Raw genomic sequence first — 17,643 nt, 5'->3', positions numbered from 1 at the left:
ACACTTACAATCACGATATTGCTGCGTTTTTTTAACGCGAATGTCAGTAGGACTTTCTAATGTTAAAAACGCATCGTACAAAAATCGGAAGTTTGTGCTTTGCGACTTTTGTGCGATGTATTTTTAAAATTAGAAAGTCCTATTCACATTTGCGTTAAAAAAACATCAGCGATATCGCGATCGTAAGTGTGAAAGTATCCTAATTGTACAATCCCATAAGGGTGGCTTCACACGAGCATACGCACGCACAAAAACACGCGTCTGTTATAACCAATGCATTCCTATGGTGTGTTCAAATGTCCGTGTTTTACAGGCGTGTGCCTGTAAAGATATGACATGCGTGCACCATAGGGAATGCTTCTGTTGCTGGTGGCTCCATTGAAGGCAATGGTCTGCCGGCACCCGGTAATTGTTTTTCAGGAAAGAGCTTTAAATATAAGCCCTTCCTTGAAAAACAACAATTTTAGTGTAAAAAAAATAAAATAAATAAATATATATATATATATATATATATATATATATATACATACATACACTTACCTGTCCTCTGCTGCCGTGTGCCTTGCAGGGATGAAGAACACATCTGCCACATGCAGCAGATGTTTTCTTCATCCCCGCGGGGAATAAAGAGTTTGCTGCTGCACCTGTCAGAGATGTGACAGCTGTGGCAAAGGAATTCATCCCTGTGGGGAATAAAGAATTCCCTACCACAACGGTCACAGATGACAGCTGCGGTAGAGGATCCAGCTGCTGGCACCCCTTAATTGTTTTTCAGGGAAGGGCTTTAAATATAAGCCCTTCCCTAAAAAACAAGCCAAAGTGGTGGAAAAAAAAAACGAAAAAAAAGGGCATATACTCACCTTTCTTCAGCTGCCGGGCCTCACCCACATCCTGTATGCGCTGTCCCCGGCTCTGTAATGACGTTCTTTGAGCAGCCAGGGAATTAAAATCCTGCCTGCTGAAAGAGCTGCTTCTGATTGGCTGAGTTGCTCAGCCAATTACAGGCAGCTCTTGCTGAATGAATGACATTTTCTGCATATTTATATATAGTTTCCAATGTTCATTTTTTTATTGAACATAAGACATGTCTCCTTCATAAATTTGTTGGTTAATACTTGTAATGTCACAAATCCAGAAAAGAATAGTATACATTACCTTGGGTTTCCCTTGTGTTGATCTCTCCAAGGGTGGAAAATACCACTGTAGGCAAAGTTCCTGGTCTAAAGCATAAGTTGCCATTTGTTCCCCATGAACTTCTAATTTGTTTTCCAGTGACCTACTGGAAGGTGATTTCAATGGTTTGGGTGTACGCTGTAATTCTTTATCTTCTGACATTGCCTGAAACAAGGATATAGTAAGTAACTAGCTTACTAAGACAACTGTGTAAACACCTCATACTTTACTTTTAGACCCAACAGAAGTGAGTGATTGCATTCTCAGTTATCTTAAATCAGCAAAATAGAAGCAAATGAAACCTATTGTGAAGACCAGCAGGATGCACTTTAGACAAACAGCTCTTATGTTTTATAGTACTGTGCAGGTATAGGTTTTTTCTACTACTGTTTAAGGAAATTCGGCACGTTTCTCAACGTTTTTTTAGCAAAATAAAATGGCACAGCCAGATATTAGCTGTAAGTCAATAGCAATTTATTAATCACATTACATTGTTTTTTTGTGCATTTTTCCTCACTTTTGTGCATGTTTTGAGTCTATGGAGTATTTTTTTCCAAAACGCAGCATGCTTTAGTCTTGGCATGTTCTAAGGCATTTTCCTATACACTTTCCTGTAGTACTTATACTCCCCCAGCAGATAATACCTAATGGCTTCTTAACTACGACGTGGCAATATAGCAATCACAGTACAATATTAGGCATTTGTAAAACTTTACATGAACTTTTGCACAACATGCTAAACGCTTTCTTCACAACATAAGAAAGGGCAAATTGTATATGGATTGCTCTCTTTATCTAACGCTATTAAGCTAGAAATAATTATACATTCATAATATTTTTTACAGAAACAAAACTTTTGCTATTCGAAATATAGGAACTAATGAGATATAACAGTTTTATTTACTGATCATCATAACAGCTTTAGTCTCAGGTGTCAGGGGTCATTACCAAAGATGAGCAAAGCAATTTTCAATACTTTACAGCCAGAAAATCATTTTGAAAACACGGCTGTGATATTTTAACTGAAGTTGAATTTCTATGCATTCTTCTCCTCTGCATCTTTCTTATAGGGGTTGTCTGACATTTTTTTAAAAATGTAAAAACATGTTCTAGAAGCAACAAAATAACACACAGTATGACAGTAATATACTCGCCTCTCACGGTTCCCTGTTGTGTCCAGCCTCTCTGCTCCAGGTCTACCCTGTGATGTCATGTTTACAGGCTGCAGCAGCCTGTTTATGGGACGTCACAGGCTGCTGCATCTAATGACAGAGCTCAGTGCTCGATTACTGAGGTCTGTCATTGGCTGCTGCAGCTTGTGATGTCCCATACACAGGGTGACTGCAGCCTATAAACAAACACTAGGCACAGAGGATTGAGCTGTGGCGCGGGAGATTCAGGGAGCTGGGAGAAGAGAATAAAACACTGTTTCTAATAGTTTCAATTGTAAAAATCAAGTCGCTTCACACTTGTATGGAAATCGTATGGCATGTGAGTGTGATGTGATTTTTTTTTTAAAGATCACATAGGAAATAATGGGTGATTCCTTGTGAAGAATTGCTCAAAAATAGGACATGCAGTGATTTTTCAATCTGGAAGTATCACTGTGAAAGAAAAATGGCTCAAGTGAATAAACACATTGAAATCAATGTGCTATATTCATGGGTGAGTTCTGTCCATATCACTATCGGATGGCACTCACGCGTGGAAATCACCCATGCAAATGCACCCTCAAAGGAGCAATGTAACTGCCTATAATTCAAGGGAGCTCTTGGAGTATCAGGTCGGCCCTTCTGATTTGAAGGCACTTTCGTTGTCACTGTTAGGGCTCAGTCACACGGGTGTTTTTTCGCGCGATTTGCGCATGCGTCCGGCGATTTTATAAAACCATTGCTTTGCAATGGTATCGGACACATGAGCGCTTTTTATGCGCTCGTCCGATAAATTATAGAACAGAAATCGCAGATCGCACCTATCTGCGATCTGCGATTCCTGTTCTCTTCTCTATATGCGCTCAATGGGGCCGGCGGCAGCAGCACCGACCCCATTGAGAACATATACTAGGCAAATCATTCTCCTCTGCCACAGCTGTAACAGCTGTGGCAGAGAAGAATGATGTTTGCCCATTGATTCAATGGAGCCAGCAATACAGCCGGCTCCATTGAAAGCAATGGGCTGCCAGCGATCGCACGATGAATTTTCGGGAAGGGCTTAAAAGTATAAGCCCTTCCCGGAAATTCATCTAGAAATGTGTAAAAATAAAAAAAATATATATACTCACCTGATCCCGGCAGACGGAATTCAGCCGCGGCGACCGGCAGTTCTCCTGAACTGCTCTGAGTAGTATTCAGCAGCCGGGGCTTTTAAATCCCCGCCTGCTGAATGAGCTGCCTCTCTTTGGTCACAGCCTCACCAATCAGAGGCAGCTCTCACTCACACCCATTCATGAATTCATGAATGGGTGAGTGAGTGCTGCCTCTGATTGGCTCAGCGCAGAGAAGTTCAGGAGAACTACCTAACTACCAATTCGTCACATCTCTAAAAAATTAGTCTGTATTCACATGGTGCAGTAAACAGAGAACTTGTCCTGTACTTTATGCTGTCCTTACTGAAGGCAGCATGAAGTAGTAAAGACATGCTGGTTTCAGTTATAGGGTAATATGCAGTGATTTTTAAGAATTTACAGCTTGTTTCTATATCTCTTACTGGGAGCTGCAGGAACATACAGAAACAAGGCTTCTTCACATGGGCGCGATTGTGTCCCGTTAAGCATCCATGATAATCACGGGCGCTTAATGAGATGAAACAAAACCACTGATTTCATTTTCATTAGCGGTATTCTAGCCCGTTAATAGTGCGGGTAAGGAAATATAGGACTAATTTTCCCGCAGTTTTTTTTCAAACTTACACGCTATGGCGCAGGGTCTGAATGGCTCAATTAAAAAAACCTGGTTCATGCACAACTATGCTCCATAACGGAGAACGTAGTTGCACATACGCCCGTGGGTTTTGAGTCTGCAAGCTGTAAGTTCTTTAAAATCAGTGCACATTACCCCATAAGTGACAGATTACTGAAATCAGCATGTCTGCTAATACTTTATGCTGCCCTCAGTGAGAGCGGCAAAAAGTACAAGACAGATTCCGGTTGCACTCTTTATCATAACCTTTGCATAAGCCACAGTGGACCATGGCAAAATGTACAAAAATAAATAGTTTTGCTGGTGAAGTTTGAGCGCACTTTAAGGCCTTAGTCACACGGGCGTAAATACGCGCGTATATACGCGTGTAAAAAAAACGCGTGACCATGTCCCTTGCCACCAATATCTTCTATCTTTTGTAGGTGCGTGGGTTTTTACGCCCGTGTGACTAAGGCCTAAAGGTGTATTCCAGGACTTTTTTTTTCTATTGCTAACCGACATGTGATCAACAGATGATTGGTGGGGACCTGCTGCTCGGATCCTTGCCGATCAGCCAATTCCCATCATTGTGCTCAGTGCAGGAAGTAGAATGCGCTGAAGATAGTACAGCAGCCCAGGTTGGTACTGCAGTGCAGTTCCCATTGAGGGATCCCCATCAAGCATCTATTGATGACCTGTCGGTTATTAATAAGCAAACAAAAAACAGTCCCAGAATGCCTCTTTAATCACACTGTGTGAATACAGCTTTAGGGCTTCTCTTCTCCTCTCTACCCCTTGCTGGTGTTTGCAAAGGGAGGGGATGGAGCTAAGCTCCGCCCACTCTACCCCCTCCAACTGCTCGCTGTGAACAAGGGGCGGGGAGGAGGTGGTAGCTTAGCTGGCCCCACGTCATTGCGGCCTCGGGGTATACGCGCCGGGCCCTTTGCCATTCAGGCATTTTTACATCACATGTAAAACACCTACGGCCATGTACATGGGCCCTTAGAAGGTGTGCAATCAACTGTGTGTAAAATTTGACCGGAGTGCTGTCAGTAAGGCCGGCTTCACACGAGCGTGACGGGCTCCGCTGCGGAATATTCCGCAGTGAAGACTGTCACGGCGCCCCCCAGAGACCCCATACTTACCAGCGAAAGATAGCGTGAAGATGCTTCCCCGCCCACCGCCGTCGCGTCATGTGACACGCCCACCGCGTCACATGACGCGGCCGGCCGTGTCACGTGACGCGCCGGCCGTGTCATATGACGCGCGGTGGTAGGCGGGGAAGCGTTTTTTCACGCTATCTTCCGCTGTATTACAGCGGGATATAGCGTGAACGGACGGCTTCCATTGACTGCAATGGAAGCCGTCAGCGCGTACACCCGCGGCAAATAGAGCATGCCGCGGGTGAGGACGGGAGATTTCACGGTGCGAAATTCCGCGGTGGAATTACGCATCGTGAGCATTGTGCTATTAGGTTCAATAGAACCTAATAGCAGGGGGCAACGCAGCGGATTTTTGCCGCGAATTTACGCGGCGTAAATCCGTTCGTGGGAAGGAGGCCTAAGAATGTGTGTTTTGGGAAATGTTATTGATGACGCCATACTTCATTTCATAACAGACTAGGCCTAATAAAAGATCATTATTTCTTCTTTTATAAGGATTTTCAAAATTAAATCATTCTCATGTCTAAATCCAATCACTGGATTTCCCTTCACCAGACCAAGGGAAAATGAAATCAATAACTCAGGAAAAACAACCCACCCACCCGAACAGGCTTAACATTTACCAAAGCTTAATTATTCCATAAAATCATAATATTTGCATGCTAGATTTTCAATAAAAGATGTTCTGAATTTCGGATGAGGACCTACCCAATCTACTCATAATAAAGCACGCTTGCATAATGGCGCTTTCATCTTTGTATAAGACATGTGATAACATTACATTACAGGGGGGGTTTGACTGAATTCATCGTGACATGTTTAAAAGCAACAAAGCTTTGTTTCTGTAATGAAACAAAATAATCAAAGGACTTTCTGCTTGTTAACTATCTGCTACAGACAGGGTAATACACGATTCTGCCTGCACCTGTCAGCTAACTGCAGCTGATGATCTGAGGAAAACAGAATGATAATATATGAAAAGGAGCAAAAACACTAACAAATAGGTCTATCCAACATTTTAATATGATGCTGCTTGGAGATGTCAACTATGTTTACTGATTTTCAAGATGAAGTCTGATATTACACATTTTACATTGATATTCTGGGATCTGGTTTACAAATTTGCACATTATTCTTTAAATAGAGCACTCCGAGATGCACATTATACATGCAGTTTACTTACTACAGAATTGCCGAAGTTTTATGCAAACACCAAAAATAACAGATTGCCTTGGATACAAACTAGAAACAACCCACAAAGTTCAGAGGATTACTTCAGCCACAACTAGACCTAGAAAATAACCTGCGAATACCGTAAACATGGGAGCTCGCCTTTATACAATGGCACTGTTGTAGGAATAAGGGAAAGATGCAGTCCCTGATGTTTCTCATTAGTGATGAGCGAGCATACTCGCAAAGGGCAATTGCTCGAGCGAGCATTGTCCTTGGCGAGTACCTGCCCGCTCGAGAGAAAAGGTTCGGCTGCCGGCGGCGGGCAGGGAGCTGTGGGGGAGAGCGGGGAGGAACGGAGGGGAGATCTCTCTCTCCCTCTCTCCTCCCCGCTCCCCCCTGCTGACTGCCGCAACTCACCGCTCCCCCACGCCGGCACCCAAACCTTTTCTCTCGAGCGGGCAGGTACTCGCTAAGGGCAATGCTCGCTCGAGCAATTGCCCTTAGCGAGTATGCTCGCTCATCTCTATTACTCATCCATAGAAGTAAATGGAGGGCCTGCCTGGCTATAAAAGTACTATTGTGGAGCAAGGTGCACAGAATGTTTTTGCTCAACACCATGGTAAAAAAAGCTTAGATTCCCGGTCAACCAGGTTTAACCCATCGAAATCATATCTGTACTCAATGGAGTATATCCACTGTCATACAACCGTGTATGATAATATGGAGAATGTACAATAGGAAACCATCTTTGTTTTAAGATCTCACTGTCCTTTCAATTTATAGAAGTCTACAAAGTGTTTTATAGCGAGAGTCACCCTGCTAACTATGCCACCAGCAGGGACGCTACAAATCCCACGCAGGCATGGCTGCGTTCCCATTCTGAGCAGGCATAGAGATGTCACCAGCTCCAGATCAGTGCGCCTGCGCATTCATAGACAGACCAGTAGGTGATGGTGTCTGCTGTGTACCCAACCTCCTCATACTATAGTGTTTCTAGCCACTCAGCTGAATCTCCTTGTCACTGCCACTCACTCACATAACCCCGCATCATCACAGCGTGACTCCTCATCTGTTTCTCCTGTGTAGTCTAAGTGCTGAAGACACAGAGTTAGGGTGAATGCACGCAGGCAAACTTGAATTGCGGAATCCAGAACGGGCGACTGCCTCCGGATTCCGCAGCAAATACCGCAATGCAAAAATGACTCTCCAATTGCGGTTTCCGCTCGCAGATGAAAAATTACTGCATGCTCCATTTACCTGTGGATTCCGAATGGACAGCTATAATTGAAGTCAATGGAATCCGTCCGACCCACGGCCCATCCGTAATTGACATTGCGGACAGGCCGTGGATTCTGTGGGAAAAGCAGGAGTTTAAAAGGAAAAATCTGTACTGCACATGTCCAAAGGAGGACCATCCGCAGTACGGAAAGAGGAAAAAGAAAGCAGGTACGTGCAGACGCCGCTACTGCCAGGGCCGGACTCCGCATGCGAAATCTGACCCGCCCATGTGCATGTGGCCTAAGAGTTGGGCTCTGATGCTGCTAGGTTACGTGAAGTGGAGGAAATGCCTCAACAATAAAAATGTTGTCAGCATATGAGGATAAACTGCCAGTTCAAGAGTTGAACCTTCTACCTCCTTGGAGTTGCTACTTCTGGAGCTAAAGTTTTTATGACTTTGTTGGGAAAACACAGAATAACATTCCTAATGGGACTAATAAATTGCTATTAGTAAGGAAAATGGCTTTGCATCGCAGCAAAGTCATCTCTCACTTAGGGTGCATTCACACGAACGTATATCGGCTCGGTTTTCACGCCGAGCCGATATACGTCCTCCTCATCTGCAGGGGGGTGGGGAGCCTGGAAGAGCCAGGAGAAGGAACTGAGCTCCCACCTCCTCTCCACCCCTCTGCACTATTTGCAATGGGGAGAGGCGGGATGGGGGTGGGGCTAATTTGCGCAACTTAGCCCCGTCCCCATCCCGCTTCCCCTCATTGCAAATGGTGGAGAGGGGGCAGGAGCTCAGTGCCTTCTCCTGGCTCTTCCAGGCTCCCCCCTGCAGATGAGGAGGACGTATATCGGCTCGGCGTGAAAACCGAGCCGATATACGTTCGTGTGAATGCACCCTTAAGGGCTCATGTCCACGGGCAAAATATGATTTAAGATCCGCAGCGGATCTCCCGCATGCAGATCCGCATCCCATAGGGATGCATTGACCACCCGCGGGTACATAAATACCCGCGGATCGTCAATAAAAGTGATTTAAAAAAAAATGGAGCATGAAAAAATCTGGACCATGCTCCATTTTCATGCGGGTCTCCCGCGGGGACGGCTCCCGCGGGCTTCTATTGAAGCCTATGGAAGCCGTCCGGATCCGCGGGAGACCTAAAATAGGAATTTAAAGCATTTACTCACCCGCAGCGGGCCGCGAAGCTCTGCTCTTCCTCACGGCCGCATCTCCCTTGCTTCGGCTCGGCAGATGTGCCGGCGCATGCGCGCGGCACGTCGACGACGTGCCGGCGACGTGCCGCCGGCGTCAGGAATTCATCCGCCGGCCGAAAATGAAGATCCGGCCGTGAGGAACAGCTGATCTTCGCCGGCCGCTACGGATAGGTAAATGCTTTTAAATTCCGATTTTAAGCGCTCATGTCCGCGGGGCAGGAGGGACCCGCTGCAGATTCTCCATTGAGAATCTGCAGCGGATCTGATTTTCCCCGTGGACATGAGGCCTAATACGTTATCTCTAACACTTTCTTTACTGCCATGCTTATTTTTGATAAATATGTATGTAGTGGCCCAGTAGATGCTTTCCTGGCCCCCTCCATAATGTCATACATGTATGTCTTATGTAAATGCTCTGTGCAAAACTGTCTTGTCATTCTGTTGTGTGAATTGCACAGTTGCAGCAAATGAGAAGTTGATGTCTGCAAAATGTGAGCTGACTGTCTGTAAATGTATCACTTCATGTCCTGTCACATGGTATGAGTGAAGGTATAAACGAGAGTGCTTCAGAGTTGGAAAGTAGTTCAGGGTCCATCTTCTGTAGCTGAGAGAGCAAAGCGCTAAGGCACACAAGGGCACCTTCAGTCCTCGTGTGCTGAAGATTGAAAAGAAGGAGAGATTTCCTGAACGCAAGGATCAGCATGATCGGTAAGTGAGCCCCCCAGAGAGAGATAGAGAATGAGCCAGTCCTAAGCATTTCCTACACAAGACCTAGTGCAGAGGTACTCTTCTACTCAATTGTTCACACCCACGCGTCCTGAGGTCTGGGACAGCTGGGTGGAGGTACGCATCTTCAATTGTCACACACACAGGCATCCTGAAGTCTGGGATCGCTGTGTGGAGGTACTCATTTTCAAGTCTGTCTGTATATATTTATAACGTTACCTGCACTTGGAACACTGTCTATTTTTGCCTTGTATTCTTGGAGTGTTTATTCAAGTAAAGTTATTCCAGGTCCTGACCGTTCCCGGGGTCCTGAGGTACTCTATCACTGTCTGTGGCTCAATTATTTCCCCGCTGATGTTCATGCCGGTGGGTACCAGAATGGTGGCATCACCCGTGACAACCTCATCACCTGTTCTACCATTTATTGGGCATCCCCATTCCGGGGTTGTTTGTAAGAGGCCCAGCGCTGCCCTGGCCTTGGCTGCATGCATCCCTCGGGGAGGGAGCGTGGTAAGTGTCTCTGTGACAAGCCAGCATCTTGCCCCCCCAGCTCCTCAGTGTATGCCATGTGTCCAGGGTCACCCTACTGATTGCTGCAATGTACATATTATATATTTAATAAGTCATATGCAACCAAAAATAATTCTCCTTCTGTGTGATGGCATTTGGGATATATACTACTGAATTCAAATTGAACCCTCCAGGACTAATCCAAGACAAGCCACTTTCTCTAATACACAGAACAATATGCAAGTCAAACATTACAATATGAAAATCAATTTGTTCATTCACATCACGTTCCTCCTTCGATTTAAGCCAACTATTTCAGGAGGTCAGTACGAGAACAATTCTTCTGCCGAGGTGGAGACCATATATTAAATCCAAGCCAGATTCCAGGTCATTTCTTATGACCCTATGTGTAATTTCTACACAAAAACATATATAATTAAGAATATGAAGCTTTATTGCAGAAGAAGGCTGATTCTTTTAAAAGATAAGCTTAGTGTGCCGCATAAAGAAAGTCAGATTTGTAATCCTCTAAATGTAAAGACTTCCCACTGATTCAGCTGGCACCCCCATTTACGGAAACAGATGGTAAGGTCATTGCTGGCATTTAGGAAATTGTAACTCTCAGAGCAGAAGACAGTGTGTATATTTTAGTTAGCATTCACATGTCATTTAATTGCTTTAAACACAAAATGATGTTTCCCAAGCACACAGCAAGTAGAAAAAAAAGCTTAATTACTAGCTAGTTGCTAGGGTAACAATATTTTCTCTAGGAAAATAAATTCCCAGATTTATGTAAACATAGTAATAATTAAAAAAAACACTGATTTATTAGGAGAGAAATGACATTTAGTTGAATCATTAGTAAGGAACCATTGCTATAGGTTATATTTAACTAATTCGATATTACACCTCAAAGCTATATTCTCAACAGAGAGCTGGAAATAGTCCCACCATCTGAATTACATTATACTGATGTGACTCAATATAAAGTAAATCATGTGTCTTTTCCCCCAATGCATTACCCAGAATACTGTGTTAATATAAGTATCTATTTCCATAAACAAGATTGACTGTACATTTCAGAAAACACTGTAGGTCTCCAAACTTTTACCAAAAAAAGAATTTGTTTACTCATTGTGTTGCAAATCAACTAGAACATTAGTGTAGATTGGATCTGAATAATATACTGCAAACACAAAAATACTCTTTAAATGATGTCAGAATCTGAATCATATTTACAAAGAATTCATATGGTGCTTAAAAGAGCTCTACAGACTGAAACGTTAAATCTACTATTGAAATTGTCGACATTTACAGCCACACTTAGAGTCTGGGGACTGCAGCTGCATGTACCTAGTGGACTACACATTGTATATTCTGGGGGTATAAAGGCACACTGATTGGTTACCGCGCTCAGCCAATCAGAGGCAACGCTTTGTGGAGGCGGTGATTTTTCAATCCTTGGCTACCAGAAAAAATAAGAAGACAGTTGGGGACAGGGAGAAGAGCCGGATAGTGCTTCTAGGTGAGTTAACTTTTTTTTTTCTACAGCTAGGGATGATTTTCGGGGTAGGGCTTGTATTTCAAGTTGCTCCCGGAAATTATTGCTGCGGGGGTTGCCTTCATCCCATTGCTTCCAATGAGGTGGCAGCAGCGCCGGCCTCATTGAAAACAATGGGATAGCATCGCGGTCCTCTGCCACAGCTGTGACAGCTGAGGCAGGGGATTCTTTTGTGCTGTCACAGTGTTCAATTATGAGGGGAGCTTCGTGGAGCAGCTGCGCTTCTCGAAGCACAGATGCTCCAGTGAACGGGCAAAGTCCCATGTGCTGCCCAAATAAAACTTTGCCCATTCATACGTTTTTCGCTCATGCAAGCAGCGGTTTTTATTTTGCGCACATAGGCGCACAAAAAACACGTTCGTTTGACCGAGCCCTTAATATGTGCATTGAAACTGAACATGCTTGCACTGGGGATCGGTTTATTTGAGACACCAATATAGGAAATCGTAAGAAGAAACTGTGCATGCTCATCCTGTATGAGTGGACTACAGGAGGATATACAGTATATAATGACAATAACATGTAAGCAATGGTAGGAAATGGACATGTAAGTTGAGTTTTTCTATTGACATGTGCACTTTGACAAAATATAAAGCTTTAAATAGCCGAGTTGCATATTTTTAAACTACTTTAATATCAAAGAGCATTTTGCGGTGGGAATATGACTTTAAAGACTATAAAGACTATGGACACCTTTGAGGGGGAAAATCTTTTTCATTTAATTGCATATATTTTAGCCTGGCAATCATTTATGCAATAGGGTTTAGTTAAATGTTGATTATTTTTTTTTGCAGTTTCTACATATCACTGTATATGGACGCTGCAGCCTAAAGGTGTCTTTTTACGGGACAACTGTCAGGCACATAAGCACCTGACAGCCGGCCCAATGACTATTGCTCCTTTGCTTTTACACAGGAACAACAGTCTGTCAGAGATTGGAGGCGGAACTCACCAGAGTTCTCTTCCAGCTGTTCGCCTCCATTCACTGCAAACAGTCGCTCAGAGATTGAATGACTCCTGTTTATATTGACCAAGACATCGCTTAGCAGCCATTCCGTTTTAGAGAGCTGAAATGAAATGACTAGCAATTATTGAGGAAATTCTCATTTAGTGATCTGTCGAGGGCTGACAGTCAATCATAATCGCTCATTTGTGCAATTATTCAGGAGACTATTGGTTTGTGTAGAGGTACCTTAAGTCTCAGCAGGATGTCCATTAGTGAGGCTGGACTGAGGGCTTGGTTTCCTGCTGCTCTCTTTTTTCCTGCCTATTCTTATCAGCTAAATTATGATCACAATAAGGTTTTTCTTTGCTGTGGTCATAAATTAGCTAATAAAAAGTGCAGAAGAGGAGAGATAAAGGCTGAAAAATAATCCAATAGTCTAGACTCCTTGACAGATTTTCTATTAAAACTAAAACTGCAGTGTCTGTATACAGTGATATGTAGAAGCTGCAGAAGACAAACATTGCACAATTATTCATTTATTATTGTAAAAATGATTGTTAGCCCAAAATACATGCCTTTAATTGAAAATATTGTCCCCCACCTTCCCTCAAAAAAGGTGTCCATGACCTTTAAATACTGAATGTTGATATAAGGTGAATTTTTGTTGAACACTTTTAGAATTGTTTTAAATTGTATTGCTGCCTATTACTGAACCCCTTCATGGGCAGGTTTATTATTACCATGTCATGTCTCACAGGGCGGGTTTTCTAAATGAGTCAACAATGCAATAAAAACCCTGGAAGATTTCAGATGACAGCTCAGTGCTCTGCACATTTCAGCACTAGAGCTGTCCACGGAAATCTTCTGGGGTTTAACCCCTTCTAATCCACTGTCTGACCTCTGAAGACATTATGATTTAAGGCTGTACAGCTCTGATGTTGGAAGACATCAATCAGGGTTCTCTTCCTGTATATTGCCAGCCTCTCTGCTGTCGGAGCCTATCCAACGTGTCACCTCATGCAGTACTGGCTTTAGCCAGCATATAGCGCCCTTGTATAACAGCCGAAAAAAAATAAGCCCCCTAGGAAAACCAGGATACAAATTGGATTGGAAAGGGTTAACTGCATGGTCCAGTGCAGCAAGCCCTGGAGACTTTCCGGGCGTGCCACTAAAGGGGTTAAGGGAGGAAGGTTTCTTTTGCACATATACAGTTAGGGCCAGAAATATTTGGACAGTGACACAAGTTTTGTTATTTTAGCTGTTTACAAAAACATGTTCAGAAATACAATTATATATATATAATAATGGCTGAAAGTGCACACTCCCAGCTGCAATATGAGAGTTTCCACATCCAAATCGGAGAAAGGGTTTAGGAATCATAGCTCTGTAATGCATAGCCTCCTCTTTTTCAAGGGACCAAAAGTAATTGGACAATGGACTCTAAGAAGGCGTCTCCCTCGTTATCCTGTAATCAATTAAGTAGTTAAAAGGTCTGGGGTTGATTCCAGGTGTGTGGTTTTGGATTTGGAAGCTGTTGCTGTGACCAGACAACATGCGGTCAAAGGAACTCTCAATTGAGGTGAAGCAGAACATCCTGAGGCTGAAAAAAAAGAAAAAATCCATCAGAGAGATAGCAGACATGCTTGGAGTAGCAAAATCAACAGTCGGGTACATTCTGAGAAAAAAGGAATTCACTGGTGAGCTTGGGAACTCAAAAAGGCCTGGGCGTCCACAGAAGACAACGGTGGTGGATGATCGCCGCATACTTTCTTTGGTGAAGAAGAACCCGTTCACAACATCAACTGAAGTCCAGAACACTCTCAGGGAAGTAGGTGTATCTGTCTCTAAGTCAACAGTAAAGAGAAGACTCCATGAAAGTAAATACAAAGGGTTCACATCTAGATGCAAACCATTCATCAATTCCAAAAATAGACAGGCCAGAGTTAAATTTGCCGAAAAACACCGCAAGAAGCCAGCCCAGTTCTGGAAAAGTATTCTATGGACAGATGAGACAAAGATCAACCTGTACCAGAATGATGGGAAGAAAAAAGTTTGGAGAAGAAAGGGAACGGCACATGATCCAAGCCACACCACATCCTCTGTAAAACATGGTGGAGGCAACGTGATGGCATGGGCATGCATGGCTTTCAATGGCACTGGGTTACTTGTGTTTATTGATGACATAACAGCAGACAAGAGTAGCCAGATGAATTCTGAAGTGTACCGGGATATACTTTCAGCCCAGATTCAGCCAAATGCTGCAAAGTTGATCGGACGGCGCTTCACAGTACAGATGGACAATGACCCCAAGCATACAGCCAAAGCTACCCAGGAGTTCATGAGTGCAAAAAAGTGGAACATTCTGCAATGGCCAAGTCAATCACCAGATCTTAACCCAATTGAGCATGCATTTCACTTGCTCAAATCCAGACTTCAGACGGAAAGACCCACAAACAAGCAAGACCTGAAGGCTGCGGCTGTAAAGGCCTGGCAAAGCATTAAGAAGGAGGAAACCCAGCGTTTGGTGATGTCCATGGGTTCCAGACTTAAGGCAGTGATTGCCTCCAAAGGATTCGCAACAAAATATTGAAAAAAAAATATTTTGTTTGGGTTATGTTTATTTGTCCAATTACTTTTGAGCTCCTAAAATGTGGAGTGTTTGTAAAGAAATGTGTACAATTCCTACATTTTCTATCAGATATTTTTGTTCAACCCTTTAAATTAAACGTTACAATCTGCACTTGAATTCTGTTGTAGAGGCTTCATTTCAAATCCAATGCGGTGGCATGCAGAACCCAACTCGCGAAAATTGTGTTACTGTCCAAATATTTCTGGCCCTAACTGTAAATGTTTGATCCGTAATATGGAGCCCTTACATAACATACATATGAATATTCTGGAATATATATGTAGTCTAATATACCTTAGATGAAATATAAGAGACTGTTTTCTTTTCTAGTCCCCACAGTAGCTCTGCAGGAAAGTCATTCACACAGCATGCAGAATAAGAGGGAAGATACTTCTTGAGGAACAGGTGCATCTCTACATAGCGCACTGTAATCCCATTACCGAAGACAGATGTGTAAAGTGTGTCACTTGCAGGCACTTTCCCATCATCAAAATCTGTAAAAAAATGTATACACATTAAATCATGAGATATTGCAATTTAAAATAATATGTTGTATCTGTAAATGTTAATTTAAAGGGCATTAGAAGTTACAAATATAGATTATGTGAGATGGAGAGTAGCCCAAAACCAGTTTGAAAGAGGCCTTGACCACACAAATTCCCAGCGAACTCCAGTAGAACAGCTAACAGCAGACAAGTTTAGTTCATAAATTGCAGAAAGCAGGTAACTGACCAATATTGGACTTCAGAACCAAGCATTTTTCCCACTCTTTCTTCAACACATTCCAAGAATCAAGACTTTATGTTTTGTAGCAACAAAGTGATATAATAGCTGTTTTTTGCGTAAAATTTTTTTATTGGCAACATTTTCATGTACATAGAAATGTATTTTGTTTATTAACCCCTTGGCTATTTTTAATTTTTGACATTTTTGTTTTCCCCTACCCACTTTCAAAATATCATAACTTTATTTTTCTGTCAATTTAATGTATGACATAAAGTACCAAAAATGTTTAAAAATTCCCAAGTGGGGTAAAATGGGAAAAATAAATAGCGCTATTTTGGGAGTTTGTTTTCCTGGTGTACTCGGTGCTACAAAAATGATGTGTTAACTTTATTCTGTGGGTCAATACAATTACAGGGATACCAAATTGATATCGTTTTTTGTTGTACTACTTTTAAAAAATAAGGTATTTTATTCTTTAAAAAAAAATTACTGCCCCGTGTCTTCTTCTGATCGTGCATATTTTTAATAGATTGGACTTTTATGGATGTCGTGATACAAATTATATTTTTTCTGTTTTCATTTTTCATAATAATTGAAAATTCTTTATTTAACTTATCTTTACTCTTTTTTTTAAATTCCTCATTGGGTACTTGAACTTGCGATCATTTGATCACTTATACAAATATACTGCAATACTTCAGTATTGCAGTGTATTGTGTTTTAACAGGCATTGTTTTAAGCCCTGCCACGGGTACGGCTTAATCTACAAACATCCATGACAGCCTTGGGGGCCTTTACCAAGCCAGAGGCTGCCATAACAAATGAACGGCCACCCATGATCTCATCGCGTATGAGTTGATAATGTGCCCCGTTCCTCTGTTAAGCCACTTAAAAGCTGCTTACAATATTGACAGCGACATCTAAATGATTAACGACTGGGATCACAGTTATCATCGACACCCACTGTGTGGGATCAACTACAAACCTAGTGCACATCAGATGCACATTTACATTGGATGTCGCCAAGAAATTAACTATTCGGGTAAGGATTGAAAAAGAAAAAAAAAACCTGCAATGCAACCATTGTTCTTTGCATTTTTTAATTCACCTTGCAATATAACATGATATCTTTACCCCATGGGTCGGCATGATTATTGCAATACCAAAATTTATATAGTTTTTCATTAAATGTGTGAGATCAGAGAAAATAGATACTGAATGTTGCAGCAAGATGTTGACTATATATTTCAGCCAATATGCACTGCTGATGGAAAGGGCACGGCTCCTGTGCCGTCTACTTGACATATTATTACACCCTTTGCGGCTAGAACGCCTCTATTAGAAAGTAATATGTTCAAATGCAGGAAGGGGTTTAAGCTGAATAAGAGCTGCTTCTTTTGGAGGGAGGTTAACTTCTATGTAGTTAGTTTGGTACTTAGCACCACAAAGAGCTTTTTACAGTCCAAGAAGCTATAACCTTTGATGCTAAATGAAGACCAATTTTTTTTTATACTAAGATTCATTACATTTATTAAAAGGTTGTAAAATGTTTATTATAGGGGTTATCCAACTTGGAAATATGGTTGTCATAGACGATCACCCTGATGCAAAACCCATTCTAAGAGCCAAGGGAGAGAACTGCTACATAGCTGTTGGCAGACTCAACACAACTATTCATTTGAATGAGCTCCATCCAATAT

At 42.5% G+C, this 17,643-nt stretch overlaps 1 protein-coding gene across 1 annotated transcript in view; it reads right to left on the bottom strand.

Moving 5' to 3' along the window:
- CFAP54 (cilia and flagella associated protein 54) overlaps nucleotides 1–17,643 on the bottom strand; it is a 394,557-nt gene that overhangs the window by 12,124 nt on the left and 364,790 nt on the right. The window contains exons 64-65 of the mRNA XM_066591462.1: nucleotides 15,512–15,711; nucleotides 1,156–1,338 (exon numbers count right to left, since the gene is read on the bottom strand). Coding sequence (XP_066447559.1) covers nucleotides 1,156–1,338; nucleotides 15,512–15,711 — 383 coding nt within the window. The remainder of the gene's footprint in view (nucleotides 1–1,155; nucleotides 1,339–15,511; nucleotides 15,712–17,643) is intronic.

Source organism: Eleutherodactylus coqui, chromosome 2 (genome assembly GCF_035609145.1).
Source record: "Eleutherodactylus coqui strain aEleCoq1 chromosome 2, aEleCoq1.hap1, whole genome shotgun sequence".
In the NCBI taxonomy this organism is placed as follows: Eukaryota; Metazoa; Chordata; class Amphibia; order Anura; family Eleutherodactylidae; genus Eleutherodactylus; species Eleutherodactylus coqui.
This window is presented reverse-complemented; position numbering and strand designations above follow the sequence as displayed.